Below are 14,658 nucleotides of genomic sequence, written 5' to 3' on the forward strand. Positions count from 1 at the left end.
ATATAGATCGAAAGATATATAGATCGATAGATAGATGGGGAAACCGTCATAATTACGACGTTTATTTGTGGGGACATAAAGCTCAGCCATTGGCCAGTGGTATCACACATGCGCGACGTGTTTTTGTCACGTGTTCAGGAAAGTGGCTAACGTACCAATAAAGTAAATTCAACGTAAAGCCTTTAATCAGTGTATGTTTTCGTATCAAAGGTTTATGCTTATACACATTAATCTTCTTGCACTTGCCCAACTCTCTAATTGGCGTCATAAAAATGCACTAAATGACCCAAATTCTAGCTTTCTAGCAGGCTAACATGGTCACGTGATCACCTCTCGTCGTATAGGTCCTTAAGGGGGAGTGTCCTCTTTTGAGTTGCTAACACACGCTGATAGCCGTTAGCATGTTCTAGCAATAGACGCTAGCATATTCCTAGCATGTGGTTAAACACCTCTAAAAGATGGTGCACCTGTGTGGAATTCGCTTTCGTAAAGTAAGTGTCATTGAGCGATTAAAAGTCTTCTCGCTGATTCGCAAATAATTGTGAATAGCCAACTAGCGGTGAGTTGACAGTTAAATCAATGCTAACTAGGTAAACCGGGTGTTATACATGCATTTAGAAGCATACGATGCACACTTAAACTTTAAATCGAGACATTTTCACATTTCCATCATTTGAGACAGTTTCAAATGATGTTCGTGATTTTTTTTTTGTCAAAATACCCCCTCAATCGATAATTCATGACTGCCATTTTTAAATATTTTGGTTTTTGTCCCATTTTCATGTGAAAGATGACAAAAGACGTTTTTCTCAAATAAGCTGTTCACACACTGATAGATATTTCATCCACTTCTGGTCAGACAAGAACTATGCCTAACTTTCAAATGTGGACTGCATAAAAAGAATAATGGATGACGTTGTCATGACTTGAAAGGTGCAAATAGAAATAAAACCAAACAACACGTTCGAGGAAGGCATGTGAGGAGAGGAAAACGTCTGTTTAAAACATTAAAAACGCGGACTATGCTGATATCTTTTCTTTCACACGATGTGCTTTTCAAAATAATTTTCAGTATGGAAACTTCGTGGACAACCTGCGACTGTATGTCCGCGGAGGTAGTGGCGGCATGGGCTTACCCCGCCTTGGGGGTCATGGAGGAAACGGTGGTGATGTTTGGGTGGTTGCCCAAAAGAACATGACCTTAAAGAAGGTCAAGGACAAGTACCCCCAAAAACGCTTTGCAGCCGAAGTAGGAGCCAACAGCAGGTGGGAGATTTTCATGAGAATGTTGAAATGTCGTTATTGTGTTTGGATTTGACTTACTATAAGAGCTTTGTCAACAGTGCACATTCTCTGAAAGGACAGAGAGGGAAGGACACGGAGATTTTGGTCCCTGTGGGCATCACAGTCACCACTGATGATGACAGAAGAATCGGTAGATAAAAAGCTGCTTTTTTCCCCCTTAATGCTTGAAAACTAAACGGGTTTTATGGCACTGAAAATACGTAAAAAAAAAAAACACTTTGGGATTGAATGAGTTAACACTGTCTTATGTAGTTATAAATGAAGCATATAGTTTGTTGTCCTTAGTTTTGCTAAGAACTGAAATGGATCCTTTATGATTGAGCTTAACATATGTTTGGATGCAGGTCCACCTCATATTTTATTTTTTTCCCATAGGAAGTGATGTAAATAGATAAAGTCAGTTACTTTATTTTAAAATGTAAGTACAGTGAACACTCTTGTATTCACCGGCTGGTTTATATTAATATATTATTTATATTTATATTTATATATTCCTAGATTGTTTTCGGAACGTATTCTGTTTTTGTGGAAAATCTCAAAATATTTTCTGTTTTTGTGCAGAGACAAAACCTATTAAGATGCACATTTACTCCAGCTCCCAATTGTTTGAACTTTGTTGTTTTGTGTAATTTCTTTTCTGTGTTTGTGATAATCTTTTTTTGTTGGTAGTCGTTGAATGCACCCTGTACTAAGTAAAGTATATCTAATGCTCCTCACGATGCAGCTACAAAGCATACACCTTGTAGTCTGATATTAACATTTGCCCATATTCTTAAGCACGTATTATTGTATCTTAGATTCCAAAAGGTGACTTTTGCACTAAAAACTGTAAGGATCATAACTCAGATTTTAGCATGTACAGTACACTATAATGAAACTGTTACAAAGACAACTGTCTTTGACAGTTAACTTATTCAGTATAGAAACAATGCTAATCAATGGCATTAGCTAGCATGCTAGTATAAATAAGCATAAATGAGCACAAACTGACATGATATGAAACAAATATGGAAGTCACCTTTTGGTATTCAAACAATAAATGTTAGAGAATACAGTACAGACAAACTGTATCCACCACGTAGATTAATTTATTAGCTATTCTTTGTGAGGGATTGAAAAATAAATGAGGTTTCTCAAAGTGCTTTCAAGGACCGCTAACAAAATGGGATACCTCAAACAGAGACAAAGAAACCATATCAATTATACTTGACAGGGATTTCACCAGAGTTCCAAATGAACTATTATTTGCAGATTTGCACAAGAGTAAGTATTTGTGGGCGGGCTGTATTTGACTTGGCCTTACTGTGTGATGAAATTGCTGCGCCCCCATTAGGAGCCTTGAATGTGGAGGGCGATCGCGTGCTGGTGGCCAAAGGAGGACACGGCGGCTCCCTCTCCTCTGCCTTTCTGCCCGGAAAAGGCCAGTCGAGGCAAATCAGACTGGACCTCAAACTCATTGCCGACATGGGCCTGGTGGGGTGAGTGCACCGCATATTCACATTTCTTCCGCTGGCAACATGGCTTAGTGGAGGTTTTGCCTCTATCAGGTTCCCAAATGCGGGGAAGTCCTCTCTGCTGACTGTCTTGTCCAATGCAACACCTCAGATAGCTAGCTACCCATGTAAGTCATTTTATATCTTTATATCAATTATATCTTTATCATTTTATATCTTTTAAAACAGCTGAAGATTTTTTTTTTTTTTTTGCAGTCACCACTATAAGGCCCCACATTGGACAATTATTGTACACAGACCATAAGCAGGTATAAAAAAAAAAAATACTGACCATTCATTGATATTTTCTCGTCATGTACTGTCCTGATGTGCTTGTTTGCTTTTCGCGGGCCTAGATCTCCGTCGCGGACCTCCCGGGCTTGATCGAAGGCGCTCACATGAACAAGGGGATGGGACACAAGTTTCTCAAGCACGTGGAGAGAACCAAGCAGCTGTTGTTTGTGGTTCGTTCAGCATGAACTCATTCAATCACTAAGACATTTTTATGTTCGTAAGAGTACAGACATTGAATCCCAGGTACGTATTTATACTGCGTATATTTTTTTCCATTTATTTTCAAGTGTTTGGCCAAGGAAGATATTGGGTACTAGGGTAATGGATTACCCGTATTTTAGGTAACCAAAGTAGTTGACCAAGTAGTTGAGTACTTTACTACTTAATTATCGAAGGTAATTGATTAATTACTGAAGATAATTGATTATTTTACCTAAGGTAATTGGTTACTGTAGTACTTTCACACCTAAAGTAGTCGATTACCTCTAGGACTAATACTTAAAGTAACTGATTTGTGCTTACTTTAGTACTTTGGTACCTAAAGTACAATTACATTAGGACCAATTATTCAAAGTAATCTATTACTCTAGTATTTAATTACCTCATGAATTGAGGAATTACTGAATTACTTACGTACCTAGGGTAATCAATGACATTAGTACAACAGTTCTTAAAGTACCGTATTTTCCGCACTATAAGGCGCACCGGATTATAAGGCCCCAAATTAATGACATATTTTAAAACTTTTTTCTATATATAAGGCACACCGGATTATAAGGCGCACCCTCAATTAATGGCATATTTTAAAACTTTTTCAATCACAATATAGTAATACTCAAATTAATAACAATAATAACTCAATTAATAACTCAATGTTAATATGACCAACCTTGTTCAACTGTGAACACACAAAAGAAACAGGTAAAGCTTACTTCATCACTTCATTCGCCATCTACGAATCCCAAGCTCAATATTGATCCATATATAAGGCGCACCTGATTATAAGGCGCACCATCTGCTTTTTTAAAAAATTAAGGCTTTTAGGTGCGCCTTATAGTGCGGAAAATACGGTAATTGAACATAATTGAAACAGTTGTAATTACCTAAGGTAGCTGATTACTTCAGGACTTAAAATTTTAAAAGAAGTACAGTGTCTTGGTGGAGCAGTGATTAGCACATCCGCCTCACAGTTCAGGGACCCAAGTTCAAATCCACCTGGCGCCGGCCTTCCTGTGTGGAGTTTGCATGTTCTCCCCAAGCGAGCGTGGGTTCTCTCCAGGCACTCCGGTTTCCTCCTACACTACAAAAACATGCATGGCAGGTGTATTGGACTTAAATTGTCCTTAGGTGTGAATGGTTGTTGGTCTCTGTGTGCCCTGCAATTGTCTGGCGACCAGTTCAGGGTGTCCCCCGCCTACTGCCCGAAGTCAGCTGGGATAGGCACCAGAAAGCCGGCAACCCTTGTGAGGATCAGCGGCTCCAGAAAATGGATGCTTTAAGTCAGTACTTAATGGTACTAAAGTAATTGACTAAATAAGAATTGGTTTCTTAAATACCTAAAGTCATTGATTACTTTAGTATTTAATTGCCCAAACTCGGTCCTCGAGGACCTCTGTCCTGCATGTTTTTGATATTTCCGTCCTCCCGACGCACCTAATTCAAATTATCAAGATTTTTAGACTTTCCTTTTGCTCAAAAAATCTAAAATGTAAAAAGGTTCCCAGGGATTTGAATGTCTGTACACTTAAAAACTAAACCAAAAAAATAATTTTTAGTATGTCTTAAAATAAATTGTTCTTGTTTATCAAAGATAGAGAAAATTTAAAAAAAAGGGGGGGAGCTGGATATTTTTACTGGCAATTATAGAATAAATGTTGCGGTCATCTAGAAGCAATGCCTTCCTTGCGTCACATTTTTTAATGACCGTTTTTAGTGATGTTTCAAAAGGTGCTGACGCTTTCCATTCCAGGTGGACGTTTGTGGTTTCCAGTTCAATGTCCAAACGCCGTTCAGGTCGGCTTTTGAGGCCGTGCAGCTGCTCACCAAGGTCACGCTCGCCAGATGACGACGATGTCACTCGGCCATCTCTCTTGGACGCCAACGCTGTCCCGTACCTCTCATTTTCTCTCCAGGAGCTGGAGTTGTACAAGGAGGAGCTTGTGAGCAAACCGGCTCTACTGGTGGTTAACAAGATGGACCTGCCCGATGCCCATCACAAACTCCAAGAGCTGAACGAGCAACTCCTCAGCCCCGAAGGTAAACACTTCAGGCTGCCATAAACGGGAGATTTTTTTTTCAACATGTGATAAAAGTGTGCGTGTGGTGCAGAGTTCTGCCATACGTTGCCCGGCAACATGAGACCCAAGAATTGCATGGCGTTCAGGCACGTGGTTCCCATCTCCGCCGCCACCGGCTTCGGCGTGGACCATTTGAAAACTCTCCTCCGAAAGTCGCTGGAGGAAGAAGCCTTCGAGGCCACGGAGACCTTCCGCCAACAAAGACTCCAGCTCCTCAGGGAAGACTCTCAATAAACGGGGACAAACATGGTACTAGGACTGCATCAAAACATGGTTGCTACAAAGAAAGCAATTATTGGAATTGTCAGAAAGGGAATATTATATTATTTTATTCTATTATATTACATTACATCATATGCAAGCGCAATTCCAATGACATTAGTCCCTTGTGTAAAATAGAAAACTGTGTAGAATGTTTTTTATATCTTCAACCTATATATTCTACTAAATAGACAACAAAGGCAAGGTATTTCATGTTTATAATGATTAACGTGTTTTTTGCAAATACTGTATTCACTTGCTTTTAATTGGCTATAAATTGGCCATAGGAATTGCCAATAGGCTTCACGCCACGCAAGTATGCTGCTCTAATGTCACATAGTAAAACATAAGGACCTACCGTTTAAAACAAAACAAACAAACAAAAAAAAACTGCTTCATTTTCTCCAAGCGCTGGTTAATTAAAGTGCTTAACGGACGTTTGTCAGCCTCGGAGGCTCTATTCTCTCGACGTTACTGGTCCCGTCGCGCCCCCTAGTGGCTGGTTTGCTTCAATCCAGTGTGGCAACATGCAGCATTTTGCTTCCTGTTAATGCACGTGTTTGTTTTTGCAATTGTACTGTGCTTTTTCTTCCACTGTGTGCGAATACAACATGGATCACTTGCAGCGTGTTTTTTCTTAGTTGTGTGTGTTTTTTAAATGCGTGGTTTTAGTCTTGTTTGCATATTTGCTTTTTTCTTTGTAGCGTTTTTGCCTTGTGCCGTTTGGTTACCTGCAGCATTTATGAATCAGCGCTAGGTTTGCAAGGGTTTTTTCCTTTTTATTTTGCAGTACATATTGTGTTTTAGGCTTTCGTAATTCTTGCAGTGCGTTTCCCCTTTCGGCCACCGTAGACGACAGCCGCCAGTCTACACGCTCAGCTCATCTTTTTGATTGTCTACTCTAGCATTATTAGGGGAATTTGCAGCCTAATCTCGATGATGCCATATAATTTTAGGATAGTGGTGTCAAATTACATTTAATATCCACAAAAATCTAAATTATTTTGTGATACAATCATTACATATCTGTCGCAGTTCATAAATAATGGTTGAATTCAAAATGTCATTCAATATAACAATAAAATATTGTTTTAATGTAATTCAAAACATACCTTTAAAGAACAATAAAAACACTTTGTGTATCACCATTTTCGTTCGGTGCTTATAGTAATGTTTCTTGTGTTTATTACAATGAAAAAAGTGCCATTTTTATGCCATGCCTTTATTTTCTACTTTGTAGTGATTACACAAATATACAAGAGACAAATCAGGTGCGGATCATATTTGGATTAGGATATTTTGAAGGAACAACAAACAAAGCCAAGGCTTTTAATCTTGTAGATGGATGAAGACAATCAAAACAATTATTTAAGCATCAATTTTTTTGCGCCTCCCTTCAGGTCATTTTCCACTTTTGGGGTCTTCACTCTTGACAGGACGGACAGGAAGTTCTTCCAGTTGGGCCTTCCCCTCCAGTTTGTAGCCGATGTCAGACCATGTCAGCACGGAGCCTCTGGACCATGGGGGGAAAAAGAGGGAAAGCTAGTAAGGACATTTCCTTTTGTGTTGCAATCATCAGAGGTCATATGACTTGACCTCTGGTTATGATAGTTACTTACTTGTAGTCGCCATTGGTCATGTACTGGTAGATGTTGTCCTCAGAGGGGAAATCCCACATTTGCAGGTCTGTCACATGACCATTCAGACCAGACATTGTGATCGCAGGCTCACCAGCGAACGCATACTGAAGACACGAACACATATCATTTGGGATTGGGTCAACATTTTGAGGATGGACAAACGGATGGAAAGACACAATGTACCTTCTCAGGTAGCCATGCCAAATATCGCTCGCCGCTTCCTCTGTAGAGTCTGGCGATGCCATAGTTGGGGTAAAGAGCCAGACACAATCTGGGCAACTGTCCGTCCGCAACTCTGGTTCCGGACCACTCGTTGGCCATGAATCTCGTGCTCCAGGTGGTCGCGTTCAACCAAAAGTCACCGTTGGGGGCTGACGTGAGACTCAAGGGGGTCTGGCCGTCCGGGCCGAGGGTGAAGATGGTGCGGGGCCATGTCTTGATGTCAAGGCAGTAGCGCAGACAGATGGTCAAACCTAATGGAGAGAGAGGTGGAAGAAAGGTCACTTGATGCATGGTCAGATACATAGATTGATTATAGGCAGATACCACATTGGTGGATGTATATATTAATGTTTTATTGATACAATAAATAGATTGATCTCTCCGTAATCTCACCGCTTGGGAATGCCTGATTATTGCCGGGGCCGAAATTGTAGTCAAGTGGGTAGAATGTCACTTCTCCTCTACCTGAAAAGACATTTTTTTTTTTTTTTGGGTTGGAAACAAGCATGGTAGAATATGCCCCCTCTGTTTATTAATATTAGATGAGGACATGGATAAAGCAAAACAGAATAAAATACTGTACATATAGTATAGGATTTAAATGCAGGATCATCACAGGGATTTAAAATGAAAAACAATATATGCACTATTAAAGGAGACCTCTTGTGATTTTTGCTTTCTTTTTTCTCACCTTCCCAAGAGTCAGTGGCGTAATGGACGTAATACTCTGTCATTCCATTTTCATCAGGAGAAGACAGAGTGATCATTTCCCCGTTTAGGTTGGTGTAGAAACCTGCACACACACAAACACATATGAAATAAACGTATGAAATAAATTGACAAAATTGAAATAAATTGACCAAGATAAAAACAGAGCTATCATTATAGTTCATATTAGTGAACAGTAACTGCAGTCACTCTTTGTAAATCCCCCATCCCATAACAACTATATCGTATGTGCATGAGTGTGTATACCTTTGTTTATGGGATAGCCAGAAGCTCCCATGATGCCCAAGATGATCATCAGGGTGGAAGTCTTCATCTTCATCTCTGTGTAGAGTAGTGAAGTCTATCCCGCTGAATGTGTGTGTGTGTGTGTGTGTGTGTGTGTGTGAGAGAGAGAATAACTGAGCGAGCGCGCTGCACTCTTTATATATTATCAGCCAAGGACACGTTCGCATTTTGCTTGACTAAGTTTCGTTTTCACAATTTTCTTCACTTCCGATCCGGGCGTGTCCAAACTTTTGCACCAAGATCTGCATACACTGAATTGGAAGGATGCTTTTAACTGTTTTGACTTTAGTCATTTTGTAATACATTCAGGAATAATTACAAAAAAAAGAACAATAAAAAAATAGAGGAAAAAAAAACAACAAAATGGTAAATAATTTGTTTTGACACTTTTATCATCTGTACAAAGTATTTTCTATCAGTTTAATATGCCTTTTTATGACTTTATTAAGCTCACTAAACATATCAAGCACATAGCAAAGAGCAAGCAAAAAGCACAACAATTCCAACAAAAGTCTAGTTGCCTTGATTTAACTTTAGAGGGTAGCCATGACTTGAATGCAATGGTAGAATATTTACACAGACATGCAGTAAAAAAAAACAAAAAACAACACAATTTTGAGCAAGCACAATGGCATTTTATTTTGACAATAAGCATTCAAAATTACTTTTACAATTATGATAATAACCTGTCACGTTCTAGGCGTGGTATGTGAATCCAAATGCAGGGAATTAAAGAGGCAGGAAGTACTGTACTCTCAAAGAGAATTTAATCCCCCCCCCCCAAAAAAGGAAATGGGACAGTTATATTCAAACAATAACTATACAAAATCCAAAAGAAAGATTCAAAGCTACAGCCAAACATCGCAATACTTTACCTTAATTAACCGATGCAAACTGAAAGACAGCAGTGAACTAAACACAACACAACTAACGAGACGACAATAAACACTTGCACAAGACACAACGGATCGGAGGGAGATGATTCGCTGACACGAGGGACCAGGGTGACAAGCGAGGTAGACACAAAAAGGACTCAAGAATGTAAGGTACAGATGAACATTTCTCAAGTGTTCCATCCAAATCGTTCCCAAGAATTTCACCTCGTGAGGCTTGCAAATTGCAAGTAAAACCTATTCCAGAGCAAAAAATAAATAAATTAAAAAAAAAAAAAAAAAATATATATATATATATATATATATATATATATATATATATATATATATATATATATATATATATATATATATAATTAGAACAATGTTTCTGTGAAATTGTGTTTTTGTGTGGGGGATGTTGAAGAAAGTAGTTGTAATTCAAGTAAAACCTATTCCAGAGCAAAAAATAAATAAATTAAAAAAATTATATATATATATATATATATATATATATATATATATATATATATATATATATATATATATATATATATATATATATAATTAGAACAATGTTTCTGTGAAATTGTGTTTTTGTGTGGGGGATGTTGAAGAAAGTAGTAGTAATTCAAGTAAAACACAAATACCTAATAAAAAAAAATGTTATTGACCACAATAAGTATTTGACCTTGGTAGCCTACTATTTGTCTGCATTCTTCAGACCACGCTTGGTACAAGAACTCATGTGAGTGTCCAATGTTCCACAAGTTGGTACATTGTTGCGAGGGTTGACCATATCGTTCTCCTGTTCAAAAAGGGCAAGGTCAGTGTTTGGTACATTCCGTACATTGGAAATAATTCATCTGACAAAGCAGTCTCATCTAGATTAAAAAGGAGAATACCATCGCAAATACACACGTATTAAGAACACCTGCAGTGTTTTGTTACATTGGAACAAATGCGCCTGTGTGTGTGTTTGTTAATTTCATGGTATATTAATTTGTGCTCAATACTTTAGTATCTGGAAATGAATGTCCTTAAAAGGGACACTGTGTAAGATTTAGACCGTTTTTCATTAAAAAAGAATATAAGTGATTATAAATTTTAAAACCTGCAAATACATGTGTTCTTAAAGGGACAGTGTGTAAGATTCCGACCGTTTTTCATTCAAAAGTAATAAATTACATTAATGCAAATTTCAAAAACTTGCAAATGAATGTGTTCTTACTAACCAACAGTATGTTTTAAATATAATCATAGGTCGAGTTATCGTTAAATTAAATTAAATGGGGGGTGGCACTTCTTCAGAGGCGGCCATGTTTGTTAACAGCTACTGACGATGGTAAATGAAGCACCTGCAGCACCTACTGCTATCCGTGATGACAAAACGCTCTAAATCTTACACACTGTCCCTGCAACGACCAACAGTATGTTTTAAATAAAATCATAGGTCTAGTTCTTATTAAATGATATTACATGGGGGGGGGGGGACTTCCCCGGAGGCTGCCATGTCTGTTATTGCTACAGACAATGGTAAATGCAGCACCTCCCGCTGACCATAACGAAAAACTTACACAGTATCCCTTTAATGTACTTGAGTATCGATTGTCCGGACTCTTAAAAAAAAAAACGTGAAAATACGTCCCTGGCATTGAATGAGTTCATATATTTTTCAAAATGGAATGATTTTGAAATATATCAAAATTGATCCAAAATCTTGGAGAATCTAGAGAAGTGCAAAAATATCACAAGTGCTTCATGAAGCTTCATTTATCCATCACAACTGATGACAACAGATATACTTAAGGTTTAGGTAACAACTCGTCACAATATGATCTTGTGAATCTCACGACTAACAGGTCAGCCATGAAAATGTTTTATGTAGATCATTCTTTCAGATGACGTTTTACAATGAATTCAAACGGGCTTTTGTTAGATGCTTGTCATTTCAGTCACGTTACATTTTGATTTAAATATGAAATAAAAGGCTAAAAAACATCGAAGGCATTTGGTGTAAAAAAACAAAACAAAACAAATGTCGATGAAAGTTTTATTTTATATTAAATATTACAATACAGAATAATTAGGAGGAAAAAATAGGGGAGTTGATTTTTGCATCAGTCTGTACAGCATACAGGCAGCATTAATTCACAAACAGAAGACCAAAGTGTTCTTACACACTCTTAAATCAAAGCGTGTGACGTGTTGATATGACGCGTTGATGCTCGTAGTCCTCGGGGAATACGTTCGATCGACGGACAGTCTGCGCGTGTCCGTCAGGTGAATTTTTTTTTCTCCAAGACATCGAGACAAACACATCTCACTGAATGCAATGTATCATTATTACTATTATTGTTAACGTTAAAAGTTTGCGATGCTGATGAAGAGTTCCGGTCGAAGGCAAATCTCATTCATGGTCAACGACAAGCACGGGGGGGCAAAAGAAAGTGTCAAAGTCATCAACACATAAATACAATAAAGCACTTGAGTACTTAGTGAGCCACCGCTGCTGCACATAATGCCAAGAATACAAAGGTACTTAATCAAAAATATACTACGGTGGTCGCGCTATCAATCCAAGAAGGGTGCCCTTCATATGAACACTAAAGCCTAATGCGGACATACATTACAAATGTGCTTAAAAAAACCACAACGTAACTGTACAAAGGATAAATTACATTTTGTTTCATTAAATTCCAGTGGAAAATAGCAAACATGACTTTTTTTTTAACCTTTTGGAAATCATCGATTTTTTAATTGTGTTTCTCCGTCATGCTCCTTTCCAGTTATGTTCCTCCTAATGCAGGGGTGTCAAACCCAGTTGAACTGTGGGCCAAATTCTACCCCTAGTTTCTGACGGATTGTGAAGTCCAATCAATTTTAAATATGATCGTCACATATTTATCTAGTTTCCAGTAAAAACTGTTCCAAAATTGGTCACAAAAAATGCTTATTGTTTCCCCCAAAATGTTTTTAAAATTGAAAACTTGTGATATTTAGTCATAATTAGCATTTTGCGTGCCACATAAAATGATGTGGCGGGCCGCATTTGGCCCCCGGGCCTTGAGTTTGAAATCGGTGTCCTAAAGGAATAACTCGGTGTAAACTATCATGCTGCTGGTAATGATGGGAAATATGAAGCTTCGTGAAGCACTTGTGATATGTTTTCACCCCTCTAGATGGTGCTCTTGGTTGAAAGATCAACAGTTGTGAACTGGAAAGGTATTCAACTTCCGCTGCATCTTTGAAGCGTGAGTGCCATCTAGAGAAGTCCAAAATTTCTCAATGAAGCTTCATTTATCCACCACTAGCTGTTGGGCCTTACAAGCTCTACATTACAGACCGGGGGAACCTGTGGCCCAAACGGCGTTTTACCTGACCTGCCATGCAATTCGCAAACCAAACCAAACTACAGAGGAACATTTCATTTAAACAAACCCACAAATAGCTATCATTTGCGAATCGTCATTTTGTGACGATTATTTTTTCTTCATAAATTCAGTATGGCCCTCTGAGAACTTGAGGAAGAAGGTTCCCCATTGTTCCCGCTGCTAATGCACACTCCTGGTTAGATTTGATGACATTATCATGGCGCTAAAATTTGAGCTTTATTTTTTTCCCACAAAGGCTTGATTATCACGTCTCCAAAATATCATCCTGAGTGATTAATTTGTAGTGTGGGTGCCCGCCCTCCCCACTCAAAAATTGGTCAAAAACAAAACAAAAAAAAAGGCACACTAAATGTTTGTTTTTGTGCACGTGATCAACAGGGTTACTCTAGTCTAAACCGTGGTAGACTGCTAGCTAGATTAGCTGGCTAACTAGTAAGATTGGGACATTAAACAGAAAGATAGCTATTTTAAGAAACTACCTAACTAATTGTGTTTTGTTTCTTTAAAGTATTCACCACAAGAAAGTTGGCGAGAAGAATTTGTAAAATCGTGTTGTGAGATAAGATTAAATCAAACAGCTTTGCCTCGCTTTTTGCATTTCTTCTTTCAAGATTTTTTTTTTTATCTCATTGCAATTGGCACCATGCTGCCTCTCACAGGTAAGTCTTGGTACTACAACAGACACCAGGCGAGACGTCACAATTTTTGATGTGTGTAAACTACTTTTTTCCCTGTCATCTCACTCAGTTTGGAAATTGGTTAAAATGTGATGCAATTAATGAATTATTAAATACAATTGTGTAAATATTAGTCATGTTGCAATCTTAGTAGCACAAGTTACAAAGTATTCTAGCATTGTGCTAACCACATGCTAACTTGGATTTCCACTTTTTTTTCCCACTGCCATTGACAGCTATAGACGCCAAATTTAGATTTTAAGCGGGCTGCCAGGCAACGACTTAACGCATTTGGCTGGATTATTAATCGTTGTTGATAAATTATTGGACGAGCTAGATCCACATCAACCCCTACAGTAGCGCCATGTTAAAAATGGATATGGAGGGTCTAGGAAAGGAGTGCACTTAAAGGGTTTAACACAGAGTGAGAGGTACACTAAAAATTTGGGGAAATAAAAGGACAACTTTTTAACTACGCGATCAATGTTGAATCCTAATTCTACTGGATCAAAAAAGAAAATGAGAACCCCTTGTCTAAATGTTTCCCTTCAAGTGGACCAAATATATTTATACATTCTGTTGTGAGTGGAGACTGAAGTTTTAGTGGTCACACAGCATTTAAAAAAATGTGCTTTACATATGTACACAACATACAGCGTGGAGGAGCGCGGTGCATGTTCAACTTCCATTTTTATGAGCGATGATGCAATATTGTTAATTATAATGGGAGAGAGAAGAGAGAGAGAGATGTTAGAGAGGGAGAGATGTTGTGAAAAAGTGTTCCCCTCGCATGCCTTGTGTTCAAAAGGGTCCTTTGGCGCTGCTTCATGCATTCCATGTTTGAAGCCACAAATGCTCCACTTGATCCGATGATGCAGCGTGGACCACATGGGGGGGTGGCAAGGATGGCTCAAGGTTGTTAATTACATTTTTTTTTTTTTTTTTTTTGAGGAGCGAGAGTAGTTCTGAGCTCCGGTACTGTGCCGCCCATGATTCATCTGGCTTCTTGAATGATGAGATGTTCGTTGCTCATCCTGGTCTATGTTCAAAGTCCATTTTGTTTCACTGCCGTTGTGTGCGCGTGACAACGTTTTTTTTCCCTCTGGTCTTATATTGATGTCTCCCACAGCTGTAAAGAGTAGAAAAGCAAATTTTGAAAAATAAAAATAAAAAAACATCAATAGAGCC

The 14,658-nt window shown here is 38.3% G+C and overlaps 3 protein-coding genes across 7 annotated transcripts in view; 1 reads left to right on the forward strand and 2 right to left on the reverse strand.

The window, feature by feature from the left end:
• The first annotated feature begins 324 nt into the window (after positions 1 to 324).
• On the forward strand, positions 325 to 6,272 carry LOC148426523 (GTP-binding protein 10-like). The gene is made up of 10 exons (XM_088409795.1): positions 325 to 491; positions 1,073 to 1,266; positions 1,344 to 1,435; positions 2,639 to 2,783; positions 2,853 to 2,926; positions 3,015 to 3,067; positions 3,155 to 3,262; positions 5,062 to 5,139; positions 5,225 to 5,348; positions 5,421 to 6,272. The coding sequence occupies exons 1-10, from the start codon at positions 459 to 461 to the stop codon at positions 5,621 to 5,623; spliced, it is 1,104 nt and encodes a 367-aa protein (XP_088265921.1). The 5' UTR covers positions 325 to 458; the 3' UTR covers positions 5,624 to 6,272.
• A 582-nt stretch (positions 6,273 to 6,854) lies between these two features.
• On the reverse strand, positions 6,855 to 8,652 carry LOC148426524 (uncharacterized). The gene is made up of 6 exons (XM_088409796.1): positions 8,488 to 8,652; positions 8,204 to 8,305; positions 7,906 to 7,977; positions 7,474 to 7,763; positions 7,270 to 7,394; positions 6,855 to 7,163 (listed from the first exon to the last, which is right to left on the reverse strand). Exons 1-6 carry the CDS (start codon positions 8,558 to 8,560, stop codon positions 7,052 to 7,054), a joined length of 774 nt encoding a protein of 257 aa, XP_088265922.1. The 5' UTR covers positions 8,561 to 8,652; the 3' UTR covers positions 6,855 to 7,051.
• Positions 8,653 to 11,437: 2,785 nt separating this feature from the next.
• The window catches only part of LOC148426525 (disintegrin and metalloproteinase domain-containing protein 22-like), a 65,060-nt gene continuing 61,839 nt past the window's right edge, over positions 11,438 to 14,658 (reverse strand). For all 5 annotated transcript variants that reach the window (XM_088409561.1, XM_088409559.1, XM_088409560.1 and 2 more), the window contains one exon: positions 11,438 to 14,599. In XM_088409561.1, coding sequence (XP_088265687.1) covers positions 14,579 to 14,599 — 21 coding nt within the window. In that variant the 3' untranslated portion in view covers positions 11,438 to 14,578. The remainder of the gene's footprint in view (positions 14,600 to 14,658) is intronic.

This window comes from Hippichthys cyanospilos, chromosome 3 (assembly GCF_059441005.1).
Source record: "Hippichthys cyanospilos isolate Australia breed blue-spotted pipefish chromosome 3, RoL_Hcya_1.0, whole genome shotgun sequence".
Classification (NCBI taxonomy): domain Eukaryota; kingdom Metazoa; phylum Chordata; class Actinopteri; order Syngnathiformes; family Syngnathidae; genus Hippichthys; species Hippichthys cyanospilos.